This window comes from Thermobia domestica, chromosome 9, assembly GCF_964235325.1.
Source record: "Thermobia domestica chromosome 9, izTheDome1.hap1.1, whole genome shotgun sequence".
Classification (NCBI taxonomy): domain Eukaryota; kingdom Metazoa; phylum Arthropoda; class Insecta; order Zygentoma; family Lepismatidae; genus Thermobia; species Thermobia domestica.
In genome coordinates, this window is record NC_137462.1 from 26065749 (window position 1) to 26084926 (window position 19178).

General features: G+C 35.6%; 1 protein-coding gene across 1 annotated transcript in view; it reads left to right on the forward strand.

Annotated features, from left to right (window-relative positions):
• The window catches only part of l(3)80Fj (lethal (3) 80Fj), a 135672-nt gene that overhangs the window by 58097 nt on the left and 58397 nt on the right, over nt 1–19178 (forward strand). Inside the window, exons 18-23 of the mRNA XM_081770783.1 lie at nt 2947–3113; nt 3373–3485; nt 4757–4961; nt 9081–9314; nt 12193–12387; nt 18376–18622. Of these exons, the coding sequence (XP_081626909.1) occupies nt 2947–3113; nt 3373–3485; nt 4757–4961; nt 9081–9314; nt 12193–12387; nt 18376–18622 (1161 nt within the window). The remainder of the gene's footprint in view (nt 1–2946; nt 3114–3372; nt 3486–4756; nt 4962–9080; nt 9315–12192; nt 12388–18375; nt 18623–19178) is intronic.

Consider the following 19178-nt stretch of genomic DNA (forward strand, 5'->3'; position numbering starts at 1 on the left):
ATTCAGGTTGCTTCAAGTAAAATTTTGACTCACAAATGATTGGAAATACTCATACTCTGACATATTTTTACTTGAACATCAACCAGAGGTACGAAACGCGTGTAGATCTACCGCTTGCTTAAACCTTCCATTAATATGTGGTGGTTTTAGAATTTCACCTACCTTTTGTACTTTCTCTTCGTTTCGTGCAGTCACGTAGAGGAAATCCACTTTGGAGAACTACCGTGCTAAGCGAATAGGCCTTAACTCCATTTCACATACTTTCGAGAAAATAAGCAAAACGCGTTTTGGCTTAGGCTGTACGTTCAAATTTGTTGTATTTCAGTAAAACTTTACTAAATATATTTTCACGATCTAAAATTTGTGTGGTAATACAGTTAAATATTTTTGCGTATGAATTGCCACTTAAGGTCTTTTTGCTTACTTTTAGTTACAGTTTTGAACATAAGGTAAACACTCATGACGTCATTACTCCCAACTTATTGGTCAAACCACGTCAATTTTACTTTAGGTAGATGCAGAATTGTACTACGAACATTCCCATACCAATATCTCGATTTTCGAAAAATGTAGAGTTAAGGTCTTTTTTTGCTTAGGACGGCAGAACTGACACCATGATGCTTTTAGTCCTTCTTTACGTAGTCACCGCCCTAGCGACGCACTTTTGCTAGCGGTTCTTCACTTTCCGTGAGTTTTTTTTATAATTGAAACCATAGTTCAACCTCAGAAATGACATCATCGCTACTGTTAATATGACATCCTCTGAGTGAACACTTCATATCTGGAAAGAGAAAGAAGTCACTTGGTGCTAGGTCCGGTGAGTATGGGGTGGGTCAATATTTCATATCCTAATTTCGCGCCCATTTTGCTGACACTTTCTGAAGATGCAGCTGATTGTGAATGATATTCCAGGTGGACCCATATAAAACTTTCAATGGTAATCCTCCTGTTTCCATTATCATCTTATCAACTTTCTCTGTCGATGCGGCATTATCAGTGAAAGATGATCTTCCTGTTCTAGAGGTGTCCGCGGTGTCATGTGTTCAGTTTGGAATTGCCGTCTCCATTTGGATACCATCTCATAGGATAGCACTGTAAATTAAACCAGTCACCTTTTCATCTGAAATATAACCGATGTTTTTTAAGTGTGATTCCAGTTTTATTTATAGACGTAGGACCGTATTCAAAAAGTGCCTTTAGTTTTAAACTTTTGCTTGCTAAAACGTTATACCTACATTTTTTTCTCATTACTAATACATGACAACTAGTATTTTTAATTGAGAAGTATATATATGTCCGTAACGTTCACAGGTAAATTATCAACCATTACATCATCTAGTTCTCTTGCTCTTACTAGGTGTTTTTTTTTCTTTCTTTCTTTCTTCAAAAGCAGACATGTTTAAATGTAGTAACGAACATAGTTACTGTTGTCACAAGTCAATAGAACGTATCAAAACATTCGACGATTAATCAGCTTGGAACAAAGCCACCCGAATACAAAAGGTAACAAAATGAAATCTGAACAGAAAATGTTAAACCTGAACATCGCTGAGTAAAGGTACTGCCTTTATTTAGGCGTCATTATTTACGAAATATGTGAATAACAACAAACAATGGAGCAAGAGAAGCTTATCAAATACCAACATATGTTTGTGCGGTTTCGTTGTTGTATCTAATCCTGATTAGCGCACATTTTTTTTTTAAAATACATTCCTGGGTTTTGTTATCAATGAACGCACCAGGTTTTTAGTGTTTATCCAGCATCATAGGCAATTCGAGAGCCCTTGTATTGGGAAGTGGCGAACACTGGTTTGGAAACCCAGAAATAACGACGTTAATAGCCAATGTGCTGATCGTACATCACCCAGTTAAACACGTTAGGGTTTATCTAGTTTTGAGGTAAATGGTTTTCTTATTTTTCTAAAAATAATTTATTATTTTTTACATTAGATACATCATGCTTGTCTCCTACGTTCATGTCATTTAAATTAAAAGGTACTTATATTTTTGCACTATGAGGGTATCAAAAAGTTCGTGCAGTCATCAAGATGAAATCCACTCTGGAGAGCTCTTGAAACCATGATGATACTAGTCCTTCCCTACCTAGTCACCGTGCTTTGTGACAAATTTTTGGTTGCGGTTCACTTTTCATGAGCCCGTTTTGTAAAAGTCTGCAGTTTGGCTTTCAAACTACAAACCACCGCGGAAAAATCGGTGCCGATTTTTCTGAGTGATATAATAATGTAATTAAAAATTAGATTCCGACTAGCATCACATCTGCTCTTGAAGATGATTTCAGAGACGATTGAAATATTAGAAGTTAAGATTGGAATATTAGTACAAGGAGAGATTTTGAGTTCTTAATGTTAATCTTGTTTCTTTCCAGAGTGTACTGCCATAGTGTGCAATCGGTGAGAACTACGTGTTACCAAGTTAGCTAGAACTAACTTGAGATTTCAAAATTTTAATTGAAAAAGTCTCAAAAATTACTTTCAATAGTTGTGGAGGTATTCATACCCTGTAGTGGTTCGGGTATTCCTCGTTGTGTGTGTAGTTCTGATTAGTGCTTGCTCTTTTTCGGATATGCTCCTTCATCCTGACCCCTGGTGTATATATGTAGTCGTGGATTCAGATCCTGCTTAGAACATGGGTGTTACTCTCCTCCTCCTCATATTATCGTTTTCTGCAGTCTAAATGGGTTCAACCATTGGACGTAAAAGTCAGCTTTTTAATTTGTGTGGCGTGGACATGGTTTTAGAAGGGGATCTGAAATTTATCTTTAAAAGTGAATTGTACGAAGCAAATATGGCAGAAGTCTCTGATGTTAATTTGATTGCCTTCTTATTTACAAACTATGCTTACACTAATCAACTTCTTTATCCTTACTGTATGTAATATTTGGCCATATCTTCATAGATATTAATGACAAAAATGCTGTATTTGTAGGTTTAACTGGTGGACGGATTCAGCAGCAAGCTGGAACAGTACTATATGACGTTGCTGCATCGGTCTCGGGAGACGAAGGCTGTGCTGAAGCTAGCAGTGAAGAGGTGGATAGTTTATTGGCTGCATTACAATCTCCATCGTCAGTAGTACGAGATGCAGCTCTTAGGGTACGTATCAAAATTTAAAGTTGATTTTTTAATTGGTAAGATATGTTTCAAATACCAGTGATGTCACTATGTTGAAATGACAGTGTTATCAGTCAACAGTAAACCGATATCTTATATTGCTTACGTATTTGACTGTTGCCCAGCCTGGTTCTTTTTCAGGACATTTCTTAATTTCTTGAAATGATTATCTTAAGATTTGAAACATAAAATTTCACTTGAAAAATACACATTAAAGAAAATCGATATTTACTATTTCCAGGGTCTTGGAGCAATGGTGGACGCTCTTCCGACCTTTGAAGTTAGATATGAACAAGCACTGAAGTTAACTCGAAGGATTTGGGTAGCTCAATTTGATACTTGCGAAGAAAACAGGTTAGTTACTGTATTAAGTACTTCTTTCTTTAGTAAATTGCTGTATTCCGTCTCGTACATTATATATGTATCTTGAAGAGCTAAACAGGTACAGGAGTCATTTATACTGGAGCCGTATATTTCTGAATTTTTGTTTTGTAGGGATACTTTATGACATGCTAATCATACAATTACATGTATTTATATCAGTGTAAAGCTATTTATAGGACAAATAAGACTTCTCGGTCAGTCGGTCGGTTTATTGATCATGTTCTTTGTGTAACGACTTCGACACTAGTGAAAGAAGTACTTACGAATGGCAGGAGTATCTTGTGTCTTGAGTAATTGTTACTGTAAGAATTCAGCGCAGGAATGAATTTTACAATTTTTATAAGACATATCACGTCGAAACATATATTTCGTGCAGCAGATTTTTGCCCATATTTAGGATGAAAAGATTGCTAGATGATGTTCATAATTTCCAGCAGTTGATCGTTCGTTTAGTGTAGTTTTTTTTTTTTTTCTTTCTTTCTTTTCTTCAGGAACATTTTTGGCAAGCCATCCGACATGCCATACAGCACTTTATTCATATTTTCACTAGAGTCCTGTCGCGGTTACCTTTTGTGGATGAAAGTTTCCACATAGACTTTCCTTAAGTGTCGAAGTTCGTTACTGCAATTCGATGTTCTCATGTATCCCAAACAACCTTCTGTATCTTTATGCTCCTCAGTCTTTCCCATTTTCCCGTTCATTTACATCAAATCTGTTTGTTATACGTGTTAATTTGTTATTCAGTCGTTGGAAATTGGTAAACAAATCCACTTGTGTTCTTTATTATTGGTCTCAGTGCGAGACACTGACTCCCGTCGGTTTTCCCCATTGTTTTTCTAAGTAAATGTAACGCGTTTCTGTTCATTTCTCTAATTTTAAGAAAAATTACTCGTTACATTTAATTAAAATAGGAGCAGAATTGAGGGCTTTTATGCCCATGACCCATAATAAAGAGCAGAGGATTTTTAAAACCTTAGTATCAGTCGGTGAATCACACTTTAACGAAGACTTCATAAATGATCAATATAATTTCTTTCTATTGATTCCTGTACTGTATCCGTTTTTTTCTTTAACTTGAAACAGATTATCCTTCTGTACTGCTCACTAGAAGTCAGCAATTCTTGGGATACTAAAATTAATAAGCAAACATTAAAAGTAAATAAATTTAAAATATTTATTATTATTATTATTATTATTTACATATAATTGTGAATTTTTATATATTGCATTATGATTTTCAGAGATTTGGCCAAGAAGCTGTGGGAATCTGCGGGACTTGAATTAACCCCTGGTCTATGGCAGAACTTACTTGGCGATGTTGTACATCCTGTGGATGTGATACAGAAGGCTGGTGCTGAAGCATTGGCTGCACTACTTAACCAGGATAGAAAATTGGTACCTGAAGTGATGGAACAGCTCCTAAATATTTATCATGACAAACTTTCGGTACGTAGACTGAACTTACATAAATGCATACATGGGTGGTTGCTTGATTTGATTTTTCGCGTCCTGTTCAGCACCGAGGCTAGATGAGACGTGGACCCTATGGGTTAACATGGGATCCAAACCACTGAGCCACATGGGAATCGAAAACTCTGCTCTTCTGTGTCAAAGGCTCGTACGTTAACCATATAGCATCGAGGAAGTTGGAATGTGTACACAATAAATGTATGAAAGTATGTTACGTTTTAACACTTTAAGCGCCATGTGCATATATTTTATGCACACTTGGCCTGTTCCTGGGGGCCATTGCATATATCTTATGCACACTTTTGTTTTCTGCTGGAGGCCAATGCATAAATTTAATTTTTTTCTGTTTCGGGTCTCTTTTTTATTTTTTGTTTGTTAAAAAATATTAATTTTGTTGTTGTTCTATACATTTGATTATATTTTATGATGATTTTTTTGCGAAAATACGAGTGTGCATAAATTATATCCATATGGCCCCTGGGATAAAATTGAGAAGTAAATTTTCATGTTATTGAAATTTACGATAAATTTATTTCAAAAGTTTGGCTAAATAAGTTGTTATAATTCTCGAAATTTCAAAGTATTTGGAGATAACATTTCAAACAAGTATATTTTTCATGTTTCTTTTATAAATATTCATTCTTAGCTTTTATAAACGAAGAGATAACAAAGATTTCCTGATAAGAAAATATAAGAACAAGTGACAATTTATCTCAAGAGTTAGCAGGGAAATCACCATTTTTTTTCCAGTTTTTCAAACTTACAATATGTTTTTCAAAAAGCAATCTTGGCCAATCGCTTTGTCCTCTGAACACCCGGGACACACGGTTAAAACTTGCTTAGAGTGTTTTGCTGCATGTGCTCTTCCAAAGTTCTGAGACAGCTTTGTATAGCATTCTGTACAACGACGCCTTTTCTTATTTGATGTTTGGAGAATGTGTTTTCTTGAAGAAGGTTGCCCATCGGAATGAAATGTGTCTTCTTTCTTCTTACGAAATATCAAAGCAAGGGAAAGCTTTTCACGAAAGTCAGTAATTTGGTAAGTTTCGCCCGTCACCTTTTTGAAAATTGTGTGCGCATTAAACTACAGCCGCGTTAGTGAGTAGTTCTATTGCCACTTTTCGGTACCATTTCACTCCCTTCCGTGTTGTTGTTGCATAAGAAGTCATCTGGTCGGATACATCAATATACGACTTTGCTTCATTGTATTCCAAAATCGTTTTTTTTTTTTTTTTTTTTTGTGTGTGTGTGTGTGTGTGTGTGTGTGTTTTTGTTGTGCTTGTATGTAACTTCTGTCATGGTTGGCACATCTTTGGTGGAAAGAAATAAAACATCACGCTTATCTCTCTACTTCCCCATAATCACATTGGTATTGCTTTGCAGAGCGATCATTTCACCTTTTTGGAAATCGCTGAAACTACTGGTTTTGGATTTTCTTTCCGTTTTTTCCTCAAGGTTCCTATCAAATATGTTTGATTGCTGTTGAGTTCGTGAGCCAAAGCAACACTGGTATAAAAATTGTCTGTGAACAACGTTCTACCGGCATTCAATAACGGACTCATCATTTCCATCACTATCTTTGTTGACATAGCTTGCTTTGTTGATTTGGCCTCCTTTCCTCCGTAGAGTTTTATGTACCAAGTGTATCCACCCTTGATACAAAACTTGAATAATTTCAGTCCGTATTTGTGTCTCTTGCCTGGTATGTACTGCTTGAAACTAAGTCTTCCTCGAAACGGAACCATTGGCTCATCAATACATACAGTTTGTTCGGGTATGTACACAGTCTTGAATTTTTCATTCAGCATGGCAATAAGGGGATTGATCTTATGCATTCGGTTAGATTTATTTTCCACTGATTCGTTATCAGAGAAATGAAACATACTAAGAAGTAGTTCAAAACGGTTTAGAGGCATACACTTACTAATATTGTTTTCATATAGTGGACATTTAGACCAGTATTTCCTGATATATATTTTTTTTTTTTATCCAACCCCATCCATAAAATCAAACCTAGGAACTGGAGTATTTCACTCTTATCTGTATCATATCACATGGACAATCGTGCATGATCAGTTGACGTTTAGTTTTCAATATGAGAAATAATACATTGCTCTGCGTATCTGTTCGTTTCAGTTACAATTAAGTCCAATACTGAGTCATCAACAAATAGCTCATAGTATTTTAGAACGTCTTTTGTACCTTGCAAAATGTCAATAACCTCGCCTATCGAAATCACATTCGAACTCGTGCAAGTTTCCAGACACTGGATACCACACAATTTCTTTTGTGGAACTAGTCCCAGATTCGGTTTCCTTTGGGTCTGTTTCGCAATCACTCACTTGATGGCCACTAAATATTGATTCACCATTCTCTGATCTACGTCTTCTTTTCCGGCATGGCTTAAGGATATGTTCGTATTCTTCACTGCTGGAAGAATCACTGACAGTCTTGGGTGGTGAAAAAAGAGGATCATCAGAATTAGTAATGTTACTAAATGAATCTTCACTCAAGTCACTCATATCACTTTCCATTCCTTGCAAAATATCTCTTATTGCGTCCTCGTTTGCAATATTGAGGTGAAAAAGAAGTTACACGGAGCAGGTGCTTCTCACAACAGCGTAATGTTAACTGAAATGCACTACAATTTAGCTTCTAACAACAATGAACTTTGACTGCATGCAATGAACTTTTGAGTAATTAACGGCCTATCGCTATATGCTGTTCCCGGGGACCAGTACTAAATATTTGTACATCTGTTTCAACGATAAATGTATAGAAAATCTCTACACAAGCCTATAATCTGTACACTGAATCATGCAGAAAATATATGCACATGGCCCACAGGTAAAAACTTTTTGTGCATACAATTTATGCACACGGCCAAATAAGGGAAAATAGAAAATATGTAGTTGGTCCCAAGAGAAAAATTCTGATTTTGACCCTTGGCGCTTAAAGTGTTAATATGAAGCACATACTAATGTAAACTTTTAGAGCATCATCAGTAACATGTTACTTTCAATTCCTTGACCAGGGAGCGTGCGGGAAATTCATAGATCTTGCGCGTCGTTGTGACCTATGTTCTCTCAGGCACACTACTCTCGTCGCAACTAGCAGAAAATTATGGAATCAACCATTGGTTGAAGTGAGTAAAATTGATAGATGGGCTAACTAACTGTGCGACTCACTTTACTTTTGGTTTCCATCGATCCTTGGTTAGGCATGAGAGTAAAAACTAAAATGAATATTCAGGAAACTGAAAATACATCTCGACTTCCTCCTAATCTTCAAAAATTGTTTATGGATAAATTATCCACAAATAAAAATCATCACACTGTTGGCAGTGCGATATCAATCCAGCGTCGTGAGGACAACTGAGGAACTACTTGAAAGAAAGAAGTAGCGAACTCTGGTCTAGAAAGTCAGCTTAACAGCTAAGAAACTTGATTTGCTGATCACACATTGCTCCAAAGTCATGAGTGGCATAAGCCAGCTGGTAGATCGTAGCCTGTTAAGAGGTGTTGCATCAAGATTTTAGTTTGTACTCCATGGGGGATCGAAAACGGAATTGAACATTAGCCACTTAACCAGGAAGAGGCAGCAATTTGGAGGAGAAACAGCGCAACAGCCAGCTTCTGTTCAATGTAAATCATAACTATATTACTGCATATTATTATTATTATTATTATTATTATTATTATTATTATTATTATTATTATTATTATTATTATTAACAGCTTAACACAAATACTTGTGAACAGAATTGAAGTGATTCAAAAACATCTTGTTAGATTTCTATATTTTGGATTTGGTCAATATTCTAAGACGTCAGGCTACTGAAGAACATATTGTAAATTTGAACTACTTGAGAGCAATGGAAAATTGTTTGACTCGAATTATATACCTGATAACCGCTTTTATGTAGAATATATATTTAGAAAACGTGAAATTAAAAGTTCCAGTGCATAATATTATGTTTTCTTATTTTATTTTTACTGCATAATTTTATAATAATAACATTGAATTGTGACTAGATGCCGTAGTTTTTCTTTCAGCTGTTCTCAGCACATTAAGTTTATTATTATTTTATTGCAGATGGGGCCTCCAAAACTAGATGCGTTTGGACGTCTTGTTGAACAACCTTTAGATTCATGGGAGCCTCGTAGTGGCGTAGCGCTAGCTTTAGCGGAAATCGCACCTCTCCTTACTTCTGAATCTGTATCGCAATTAGTGACATTCTTTGTGTCTGTAGGACTGGGAGATAGAAATGCAGAAGTGAGGAAGAATATGTTAGCCGCAGCTCTTGCTGCCGTTGATCTACATGGAAAGGTAAGCAGTTGTTCCGATTTTTTAATCTGGTATATATATATATATATATATATACAGGGTGAGTCAAAATAAGTGTTACAAGCCAATATCTCGCGAACTATACATTATATAAGAAAAATATTAAGAGACAATGTACAATACAGAGGGGCCTAAGAAATGAGTCAAACATTAGGTTTCCCCCGCCCCCCATGTTGGGGGGAGGGGGGTGAACGTGAAATTTTTAAATGGGAACATAGGTCGAGTGATACCTCGTTCGAAAGAGCTTGAAAAATTGAACAATTTTTGTGGGAAACAATTTTTGATATGGGGCACCGTTTTCAAGATAGACCCCAAAATTGGTCCTGTATCCGATAAAACTTCCAGTACTTATAAATCGGAAACGTATGAGTAGTAAACGATTAAACAAAAAATGAAAAACGAAAACATCATAGGCAAAGTGGAATGATGTTGTCTTGGTGTTCCCAGGGCCCTAATCATGGGGCCCCGGGACCTATTTCAAAATTTCAAATGGGAATATACCTGTAGGTTGAGTGATACCTTGTTTGATAGATTATGGAAAACCAAACAGCTTATTAAAAAAATTATTTTGATTTCGGGCAGGCCTGTTTCAAAATGGCCGCCGGAAATGGTTCCACATTCAGATAGAAAGTGCAGTGTTCAAACTGAGTGTTCACTTATATTCAGATTTGAAATTTTAAAATTGGTCCCGGGGCCCCATGAAGGGGGCCCTGGGGCACCACGACAACACCATTCCACGTTGCCTATGGCGTTTACCTTTTTCATTTTTTGTTTCATGTTTTTCTACTTAGCCGTTTCCGATTTATAAGTACTGGAAATTTTATCGGATACAGGACCATTTTTGGGGCCCATCTTGAAAACGGTGCCCCATATCAAAAATTGTTTCCTACAAAAATTGTTCAATTTTTCAAGCTCTTTCGAACGAGGTATCACTCGACCTATGTTCCCATTAAAAAATTCCACGTTTACCCCCCTCCCCCCAATATGGGGGGCGGGGGAAACCTAATGTTTGACTCATTTCTTAGGCCCCTTTGTATTGTACATTGTTTCTTAATATTTTTTATATATGATGTATAGTTCGCGAGATATTGGCTTGTAACACTTATTTTGACTCACCCTGTATATATTTATTTATTTTCTCTCTCTCTCTCTCTCTCTCTCTCTCTCTGTGTGTGTGTGTGTGTGTGTGTGTGTGTGTGTGTGTGTGTGTGTGTGTGTGTGTGTGTGTGTGTGTGTGTGTGTGTGTGTGTGTGTGTGTGTGTGTGTGTGTGTGTGTGTGTGTGTGTGTGTGTGTGTGTGTGTGTGTGTGTGTGAGAGAGAGAGAGTGAGAGAGAGACAGACAGACAGACAGACAGACAAATAATATAGCAGTTAATGAAAAGTGTTCCTTTTGGTGCGAAGCATTGTAAATTCATCTATGTATAAAAATATATATTGTGATGTAGTAATTGCGGATATGTTCGGAAGTTCAATCTGTTTTAACTGTGGTTGCGAACGGGATCCATTTCTTAACGAAAAAATATTTCAGTTACCTCTTCCGTGAAAATCATAGTATTTGTAATTCTTTTCATTCGAAATATTAACAACGGATCTCTTCATCTGGAATAATTAATTAAAAGAATTTAGATGAAATTATAGAGGCACATAGGATTTGTGAAGATGAGCAACGTAATAGAATTAGTATAAGATAACATTATACCACGATGCTTTTCTTAATTGATCACCTTGGTTCGATCCCAGCTCACGTCAAGTGAGCTTTGTGGTGGACGAACACCGTGTGCATGGGTTTTCTCGAGGTTCTCCCACTTTCTTCATTCCACCATTTCATTCATTTCTCATTATCACTGTCTCCTTTAGCTTAGCCGGCATATGCGTGGGACGTAAAACAGGGTGTCTATCAGTCATGAAAGTCAAGGAAAAGTCACGAAATTTACCTTTTGGGTCACGATTTTTTTTTTTTTTTTTAAATCTGTACAAATATAAGTACAAACTGGAAAATTTTGTTCTAAAAACATTAAAATTCACCACCAAAAATGTCTGTGGTCGGCTTTAGACGCTACCAAATCGCTAACAAAGCACGCTTCTATTGCATGCATGAAAATTCGGCCTAATTCGCATCCAAATTCCCTCTTGAGAATGTTATGAAATTTTATGGTTTGGTAAATAAAAGGTCACGAAAAAGTCATGAAATTTTATTTTAGAGTTACAGTAGACACCCTGTAAAACTTAAAAGATTTCATTTTTTTAATTGATCACAATCCTCTCTATGGTTTTACTTAAATTCCTTAAATCAGTTGTCTTGAAGAAAAGATCCACTGATAGCACAAATGCAAGAATTGTAGAAACTGACAGAAGGGGTCAGTTTTTTAAAAAATTTTGAATAAATGTGTCCATCATTGTCGTTTTGTATGTTTACGTCACCGATGGTTTCTGTCTTCTGAAGCGTTGGTTTCCTTTTATTCTTTTTATTTTTTAAGAAAAGCAAAATGAAATATAAAATAGTGTATGTTTCATAGAAAAATACTCTGAAACAAAGTAGTCGTCATTGTGTTTGAGGTATTTTAATCATTGCGTAATTTGATTGCCTGTTTGATATATATCCAATGGCATCAGAAGAAACAACACATTATCCGAAGTCTCGTTACTTTTCTCTTTATTCTTTTAAGTACTAGACCACTGTGAACACCCAGTTTGGTGTGATATAGTTCTTTGTTTTCTGTTACTCCCAAAATTAACAATAACAAATAAAATTATCCACGAAAACCTTCTCTTAGACATAATAGTATGAGTTAAATGTGTATTCCTACAAATATATTGTCATACTGATATATTTTCCTTTTAACCTTACTGTAACATACAGGACACAGTGAACAGCTTACTACCTGTATTTGAAGAATTTCTAGACCAAGCCCCGGACTCAGGAAGCTATGACGCTGTAAGACAATCTGTAGTGATTCTCATGGGCTCATTAGCCAGGCATTTAGACAGAGATGACAAGAAAGTAAGACCAATTGTATCGAAGTTGATTGATGCATTATCAACGCCCTCTCAACAGGTAAGAGGCTTTCAATTCACTTCTTAGTACTGTGCGTAATTTTATAAAAATCGGAACAGTGAGGCTACGGCAGGTTCCTGGTTTTAATTTAATTTTCGACATTTGAAATCGTCTTCTCAAAATGCCATCCGATTAGACGAGTACAAGAGCACTATATACTCTCAGATACTCGTATATAAAGCACTTTCAGTCTAGTTACATGCTAAACTATAAGATTTGTCCAAATGAAAGGAGACACTGGTATATCTAAAGAATAATTTATTACAACATATGTAAGGTACAGTTAATGTGTAACGTGATACCTACAACAATTGCCATTGATATTGATGCTCTGATCCTAGCGTGTAGGAAAGGAGTGAGTGGCTTCAGTATAAAACTTCTGGATTACTAACAGATCTATTGTTCCACTCTGTTCTATACTTCCTTCTTACAGGTGAAACTTTCAGTGACTTTTTTAAAGGTGGCTGAAGATCTGGGAGTCACTTTCTATATGGAGGATGTTTGAGGACTTCCTATCGAAATGTTTGCAGCAGATGGTGGCAAGTCCTTCATGCTTTCGTGTCCCGGCTCATCATAACGCTGATACTAACGGAATATTGTCCAACGTGCAAGACACTGCTCTCCGGACACTTCCCGCATCCTGCGATAAATTTCTAAAGCATTCACGGTTTCTGTGCGAAGAAATTGGATAACAGCTTGTTGGGCCGACCTAGAAGATTCCATCATGCACCCGACAATGCTAAACAACGAAACAGCTGTTGGCACCGTTCGCTGCAAGTCCTAACTGGAAGTCACACCGCGTCATTTATCGGCAAATATATTTCCCCACTTCGATTAGATACAACGCTACTACAGTGAAAGTCTCCTTTCCACTTGGGCAATCCCTATATTTTAATATTTGACATGGTTTTGTAATGAGTTCCTTGAAGTTTATCTTCGAGTTCAGTGTTTAAATAAGCCTTCACTGCTTGTATCAAGTACCGGTGCTGTTGTTGTATTCATTCCAAATTCATTGAAATGTAACGATATTAAAACACATCAGCTGCTACCAAAAAATTTACTTGTTCCAATCGTAGATAAGACCTGTCATATCGGTGGTGCTTTAACATATTTTGCTAAGATACAGCTGTACGGCAGTAGAGTTCAATAGCACACTACACTTTTATCAACAGCATTTGTAGCGTTCTTTTGTTAACTGGTTACGTAACATATTGGCAAATAGTGATGTGACTACGAATTGGCTATCGCTCACCGTTCATTCACCTATACACTTTACTGTTAATACGAAGATGTAAGTAAGGAAAAATAGCATGTTATTGAAACGCAAACTTTTTTTTTTCTTTACACTACTACCAACCATCTTAATTACTCTTCCTATCGTTCGACTTTTTTGTATTCCACGAGAACGAGAGAAAGACATAAATTTGGATACGCTGAAAGCGCGTCAACGTATGTTCGTATGTCAATGTTTCACTCATATAGCTTGCGGTACATTGCTAGTCTGTTCTGATCAGTTGAAGCGTGTATACAGTATTGAAAGTGGTATATTTCAAGCTTCGCAGCGAATTTAAAATTTCGTACTTTCTTTTCCGTTGTGGATTTGATTCCTGGTGGGAATACTAACCGACCTAAGCAGTAGTTTAAAACCTAAGTAATGATCTGCATACCACTTCTAGTAGGTTACGTTTCGGTACTGAATACAGGGTGTCTACTGGTCATGAAAGTCATGAAAGTCATGAAAAAGTCATATATTTTGCTTAGTGGTCATGAAAGCCATGAAAAAGTCCTTTATTTACCCAACTGGTCATGAAAATCTGAAATCTCAGAGTATATTTTTATACTTCATACTTTTATACCTCATACTGCATGTACTGAAACAGTTGTATCAGGTCAGTAATTGTGAGAATTTCCCCCACCAGTTAGTGCTGGCTAACTGGTACTTTACTGTCTTCCTAGCTGCTCCCCATTTCATCTTCTAGTCTCTGTAATATAGTAACAACTTTTTACTGTCCAACTTTCTGATCTGCTATTTCTTTACTTCTAAGAAATGTAAATTGTGTATTTTTGGGCCTTTAGACTTATGCAAATAATATTATTCGTTTGAGTTTGCAGATTTTAAATTTGATGATCTATTTTTTTTAAACGAATTTCTTTTATAATTTGTTTTGTCTTTGGGCTGTTCTCTGAGTGCTTAATTTCAGACAAATTTCTGCTAGATGGATAATTATACTCAGAATTAAAACTTCAAATACAGTATAGAGTGATTCACTGGTAAGAGCAGGCCCGTATTTAGGTAAGTGCTATTCTGTGCTTGAGCACAAGGCGGCAGAATTTTAGATTCTTTCTTTAAGATTCACAATAAGTGATATTTAAGAACCGCAATTAAAAATTTGTTTGCCGCCTTTTAAATTGCTCTTGCATTTTAAAATTAGTTAGCATTTTAAAATTAGCATTTTAAAATTAGCTAATCGACATTATGTACATTAGACAAATAAGAACATAATGTGATCTTCATCTTAACCGATGCACCACTGATGGTGGGGGTTTATTATTACTAATCAGGGTTGGCAAAAACCATGGTTTTTATTGAAAAAACCAATAAACCAGGTTTTTTGGTTTAAACCCGGTTTTTTGGTTTAAATAATTTGGTCTATGTATTTATATCACATATGGACAGAAATAAGTTTGTTTCGCCTTGGTGTTATTATGCAACAACCGGGTTATATTAAAAGGGGTTACATAACGCTTAAAGCGGAATCCAACCGCTTCTCGGCTTACATCCGAGGGAAACTGCCCTTCATTTGGACTCGAAACCGGGACTAATTGGCCACAACTGCGATACGTCTGCCGACTCACTCACGAAGGACTCCTGATAAAAATACGTTGTACTGATCTTTACATATTTGTTAATATAATTCAGAAGGACAAAAAGATAAATAGTTGAACAAGTGAAACCATTATACAGATTTACATATGGACAATTTCAAAATACTGCAGAGTACTACTTTAGTCCAAGTTAGTTCACTACGACTTTTATTAGTCCAAGTTAAAGAAATACGACGACTTAATTGGCGTATCAGTACGAAAAGTGAATAAAGATACGAATTATTTGAGTCCACTTTGATCCATTTATAATAAATACGTAGATATCAAAGATATTTCTGATTTCAATAAATGCCTCTCGTGCGGTTTGTATGACACCCCCTCCCCAAAAAAGTACGGCATTTCGATGTTTTTTATCAATAGTAAACATTATTAGAACGAAACAATATATAGAATTTTTCTTTGATTGCAACTGCATATTAATAATAATAAACTATTTAAAAAAATCACATAAGAAACCTTCATAAACTTATACAAAAAACAAAAGTTGCTTGTGTAGTATAATCCCTTTGAGTAATGAATGGGGAATTTAGGTCTGAATATAATACGAATAATATACGGGAGTGAAACGTGATAACCCACAAATGTGTGTCCATCAAGATTTTACGAACACACACTTTTACGAACATTTTTCGCTTTTTGGTTTAAACCAGTTTTTTTTTTTTTTTTTTTTTTTTTTTTTAAACCAGCTGGTTTAAACCATGGTTTAAACCCTGTTACTAATGGTAAATTTTTATCGCCATGGTCATGAAAATTTGAACAAAAAGGTCATGAAAAGTCATGAATTTACTTTCTGGTATTCCAGTAGACACCCTGTGAAAAGAAGTGTTAAACTCAACCTCCAGTCAGCCAACTTAATTATTATTTTGTCAAAGAATGGGAGAGTGTACTAAGTAGGTGTTCAGAAGACAAAGTTTGAAAGCAGCTGAACTTGTTATGAAAGGGAGGCCATACAAAACTTCGTTAATACCAATTGAATCGTTTAGAAGAAATAAAATTGTAGTACACTTCTACTGAGATCGGTTACGTGGACTTGTAATCTAGTACTCTCTTTTCTTTCGTTCTTTTTTCGACATTATTCAACACCGAAGTTATGAAGGATGGGGCCTGTTAGTAATATAATAAAATATATATTTTTATTATATTTTAAGAATTTGGTAATATAACTGGAATGAACACTTTAAACAATAAGTTTTCTGCCAATTTAATTATACAAAATATGCGGGGGCGTAAGTTCAAAATTTTGTTACTCTTTTTCTGGAATCTACATTAAAAGTTAATGTCAGCACATTCTAAGTGCCATTTGTTTTCTGTTTGCTTTAGAGACATTTTTTTTTTTTTTTACATTTATCCGGAAAAAATATAAAAAGATGTTGACTCGTAAAGTTTTTAAAAAATGCCGTTTTTTTTTAACAACTCGGTTGGAAGATGAGTTGAGCACAAAGTGTTTATATATGTGATACGTACTGTTACCAAGAAAAAATGAGAGTAGCCTGTGCAAATAAGATATAGAATTGAGATAGTCTGATTATAGATTGAGTATGATTTAAGATAACCAGAAGATTCTGAATAAATAAGATTGAGAGTATGATATATGATACGAAAACGGGTTATAGAAGATTAGTGATGTGGGTGAATTATAAGATAGTTACGGCAAAGATAAAGAATAGAGATACATAAAGATATTGAGATTTTCAAAGAGTAGCAGTACCTTGGCTTGGTAATAGTCACATACTTTCTGGAACACGAAGAGATTTATATTTAAGCTTATTAATTCGGCAAATATCAACTTTAGACCATCATCCAAAATATTAATTTATTGTCTCTCTTTTTTTATAATCTGAGTATTTTCTTACACTCTATTCAGTACTATCCCTTCCTATTGTAAGCCAACAGCACAAAATAAAATTCAGGCCAAGAGAAATACGAAATTAACTAAAAACATACCTACTTACTTATGAATCCCTCAAATGCACATTTCTAGCAAGAAAATTGTAATGCTGATAATACCGTATCTTATTAATTTCAGAGCAAATCCTTTTGCTTTGTTTCTCCTAACTCATAATAACCTTTGCTCCTCAGAACGCACAGGCATAATGGACCCCTTCAAAAGGAAGAATAAGCCACCTCACACAAACTGCCATAAAATCAGATGAACGCTTCGTGTTGATCATCGAGTTAAAAAACAGAGAAAAAGATAAAATAATTAACGAAACTCAATTTTATTCTGGCGTAATACTCACGTTTTATTACAAGATGCAAATAAATAAAAGTGTTTAGAAGAAGATAACTAAAATTCTTGCTTTTTAACAAAAACTCGCGTTTTTATCCACTATACTCACATTAACTAAGAATTTATCCGCAAAAGCTAAAATAATGCGGATTCATTTGCGGATATCCGCATCCGCGCAGACCTCCAATTATTAATTATTATTATCCAGAGAATACACGTTAAGTTTATTTTTACTTGGCTCTGTTTTGAGCAGTGGCGGATCTAGAAGGTAAAAACTGGTGGGGGGCAGCCAGAACCCAGATTATGATACGTATACCATAAGTTTACTATAAACTTTCAAAAATGTATAAAAGCTCAAATTATTTTTGTCACTCAAAAATCTAAGGGTGGTCCCCCGGCTCTGGGCTAGATCCGCCACTGGTTTTAAGACAGTTCGTTATGGTCAACAGTTCATGTTTTCGTAGTTTGGGACTTGTGATCATAATTTTTAAATACTTACTATTTTATTCTTTTGACATTTTAGGTATTCTTCGCTATACTGCGATATGCTAATATAGTACTTAAATTGAAGATTAAAAAGTGAAAAAAAATTAATATTATTAATTTAAATCGCCTCCTTTCTATAGTCACTAACTGAAAAAAAAAACAGTTAAGAACTACCATTAAAATTGACCAAGTTACTTCTCCATTTTTTTTTTTTCACTTTTTGGTGGTAGTGCTGGTGTAGCAGCATGTGCCTTAAGCGTAGTATCTTACAGTATCAGTAAATTTGATGTCCCAGATACTAGATTGAACCCAATATGCATACTATACTTTCTTTCTCTTTTACAAGTGGCTTTTGAGTCTAATGTTATGACTTGGCTTTATTGTAGGTTCAAGAAGCTGTTGCAAATTGCCTACCTCCATTAGTACCTGCCATTAAAGAAGATGCTCCTCGACTTGTAGAAGATCTGTTGCATCAGTTGTTAGAATCTGAGAACTACGGAGAAAGGAAAGGAGCTGCATATGGTTTGGCTGGTATTGTCAAAGGAATGGGAATTCTCGTCCTCAAGCAGCTTGACATTATGACTAGGTTAACTAGTGCGATTCAAGACAAGAAAAACTATAGACATAGAGAAGGTAAGTGCTTATTTAGTTAGAGAAAAGAACTCACTTTCCATTTGGTGCTATTGTATAAATTTGTGGTGGACAACATCGTGTCCGTGAGTTTTCTCGGCGTACTCCCGTTTCCTCCGACAATCTCATTCCATTAGTTCTTCCATCATCATTCACTTGCATTAATCATCCGTTTCCCTTAGCTTAAATGGCACAACATGGGGCATTGTATATTTCGGCCCGCACTGTGGCGAACCCTCATACCGCAAATTGGAAGAAATCATTGTGACGTGTAGTTTTTGGTCCTATAATAAAGAAAACACTCCGACTATTCAAAAAGCATTATGAGTATTTAACACTTAAAGGTTTTTGAACTACGGTTAACGTAATACATAATGCCGTCCTGTATTTCCGTTGTAGATAGGTTTCCGCTACATACAGACACATTGAACTTTACCAATATAATTTATCTCATAGAGTTAACTTCTAACTGGAAGAGTCAGGTAACCAGTGTAATGTATAGTACTCTGCATATGCACTAAGTAAGTTTACAATAGTAAGTATTTGAAGTATAGTTCTG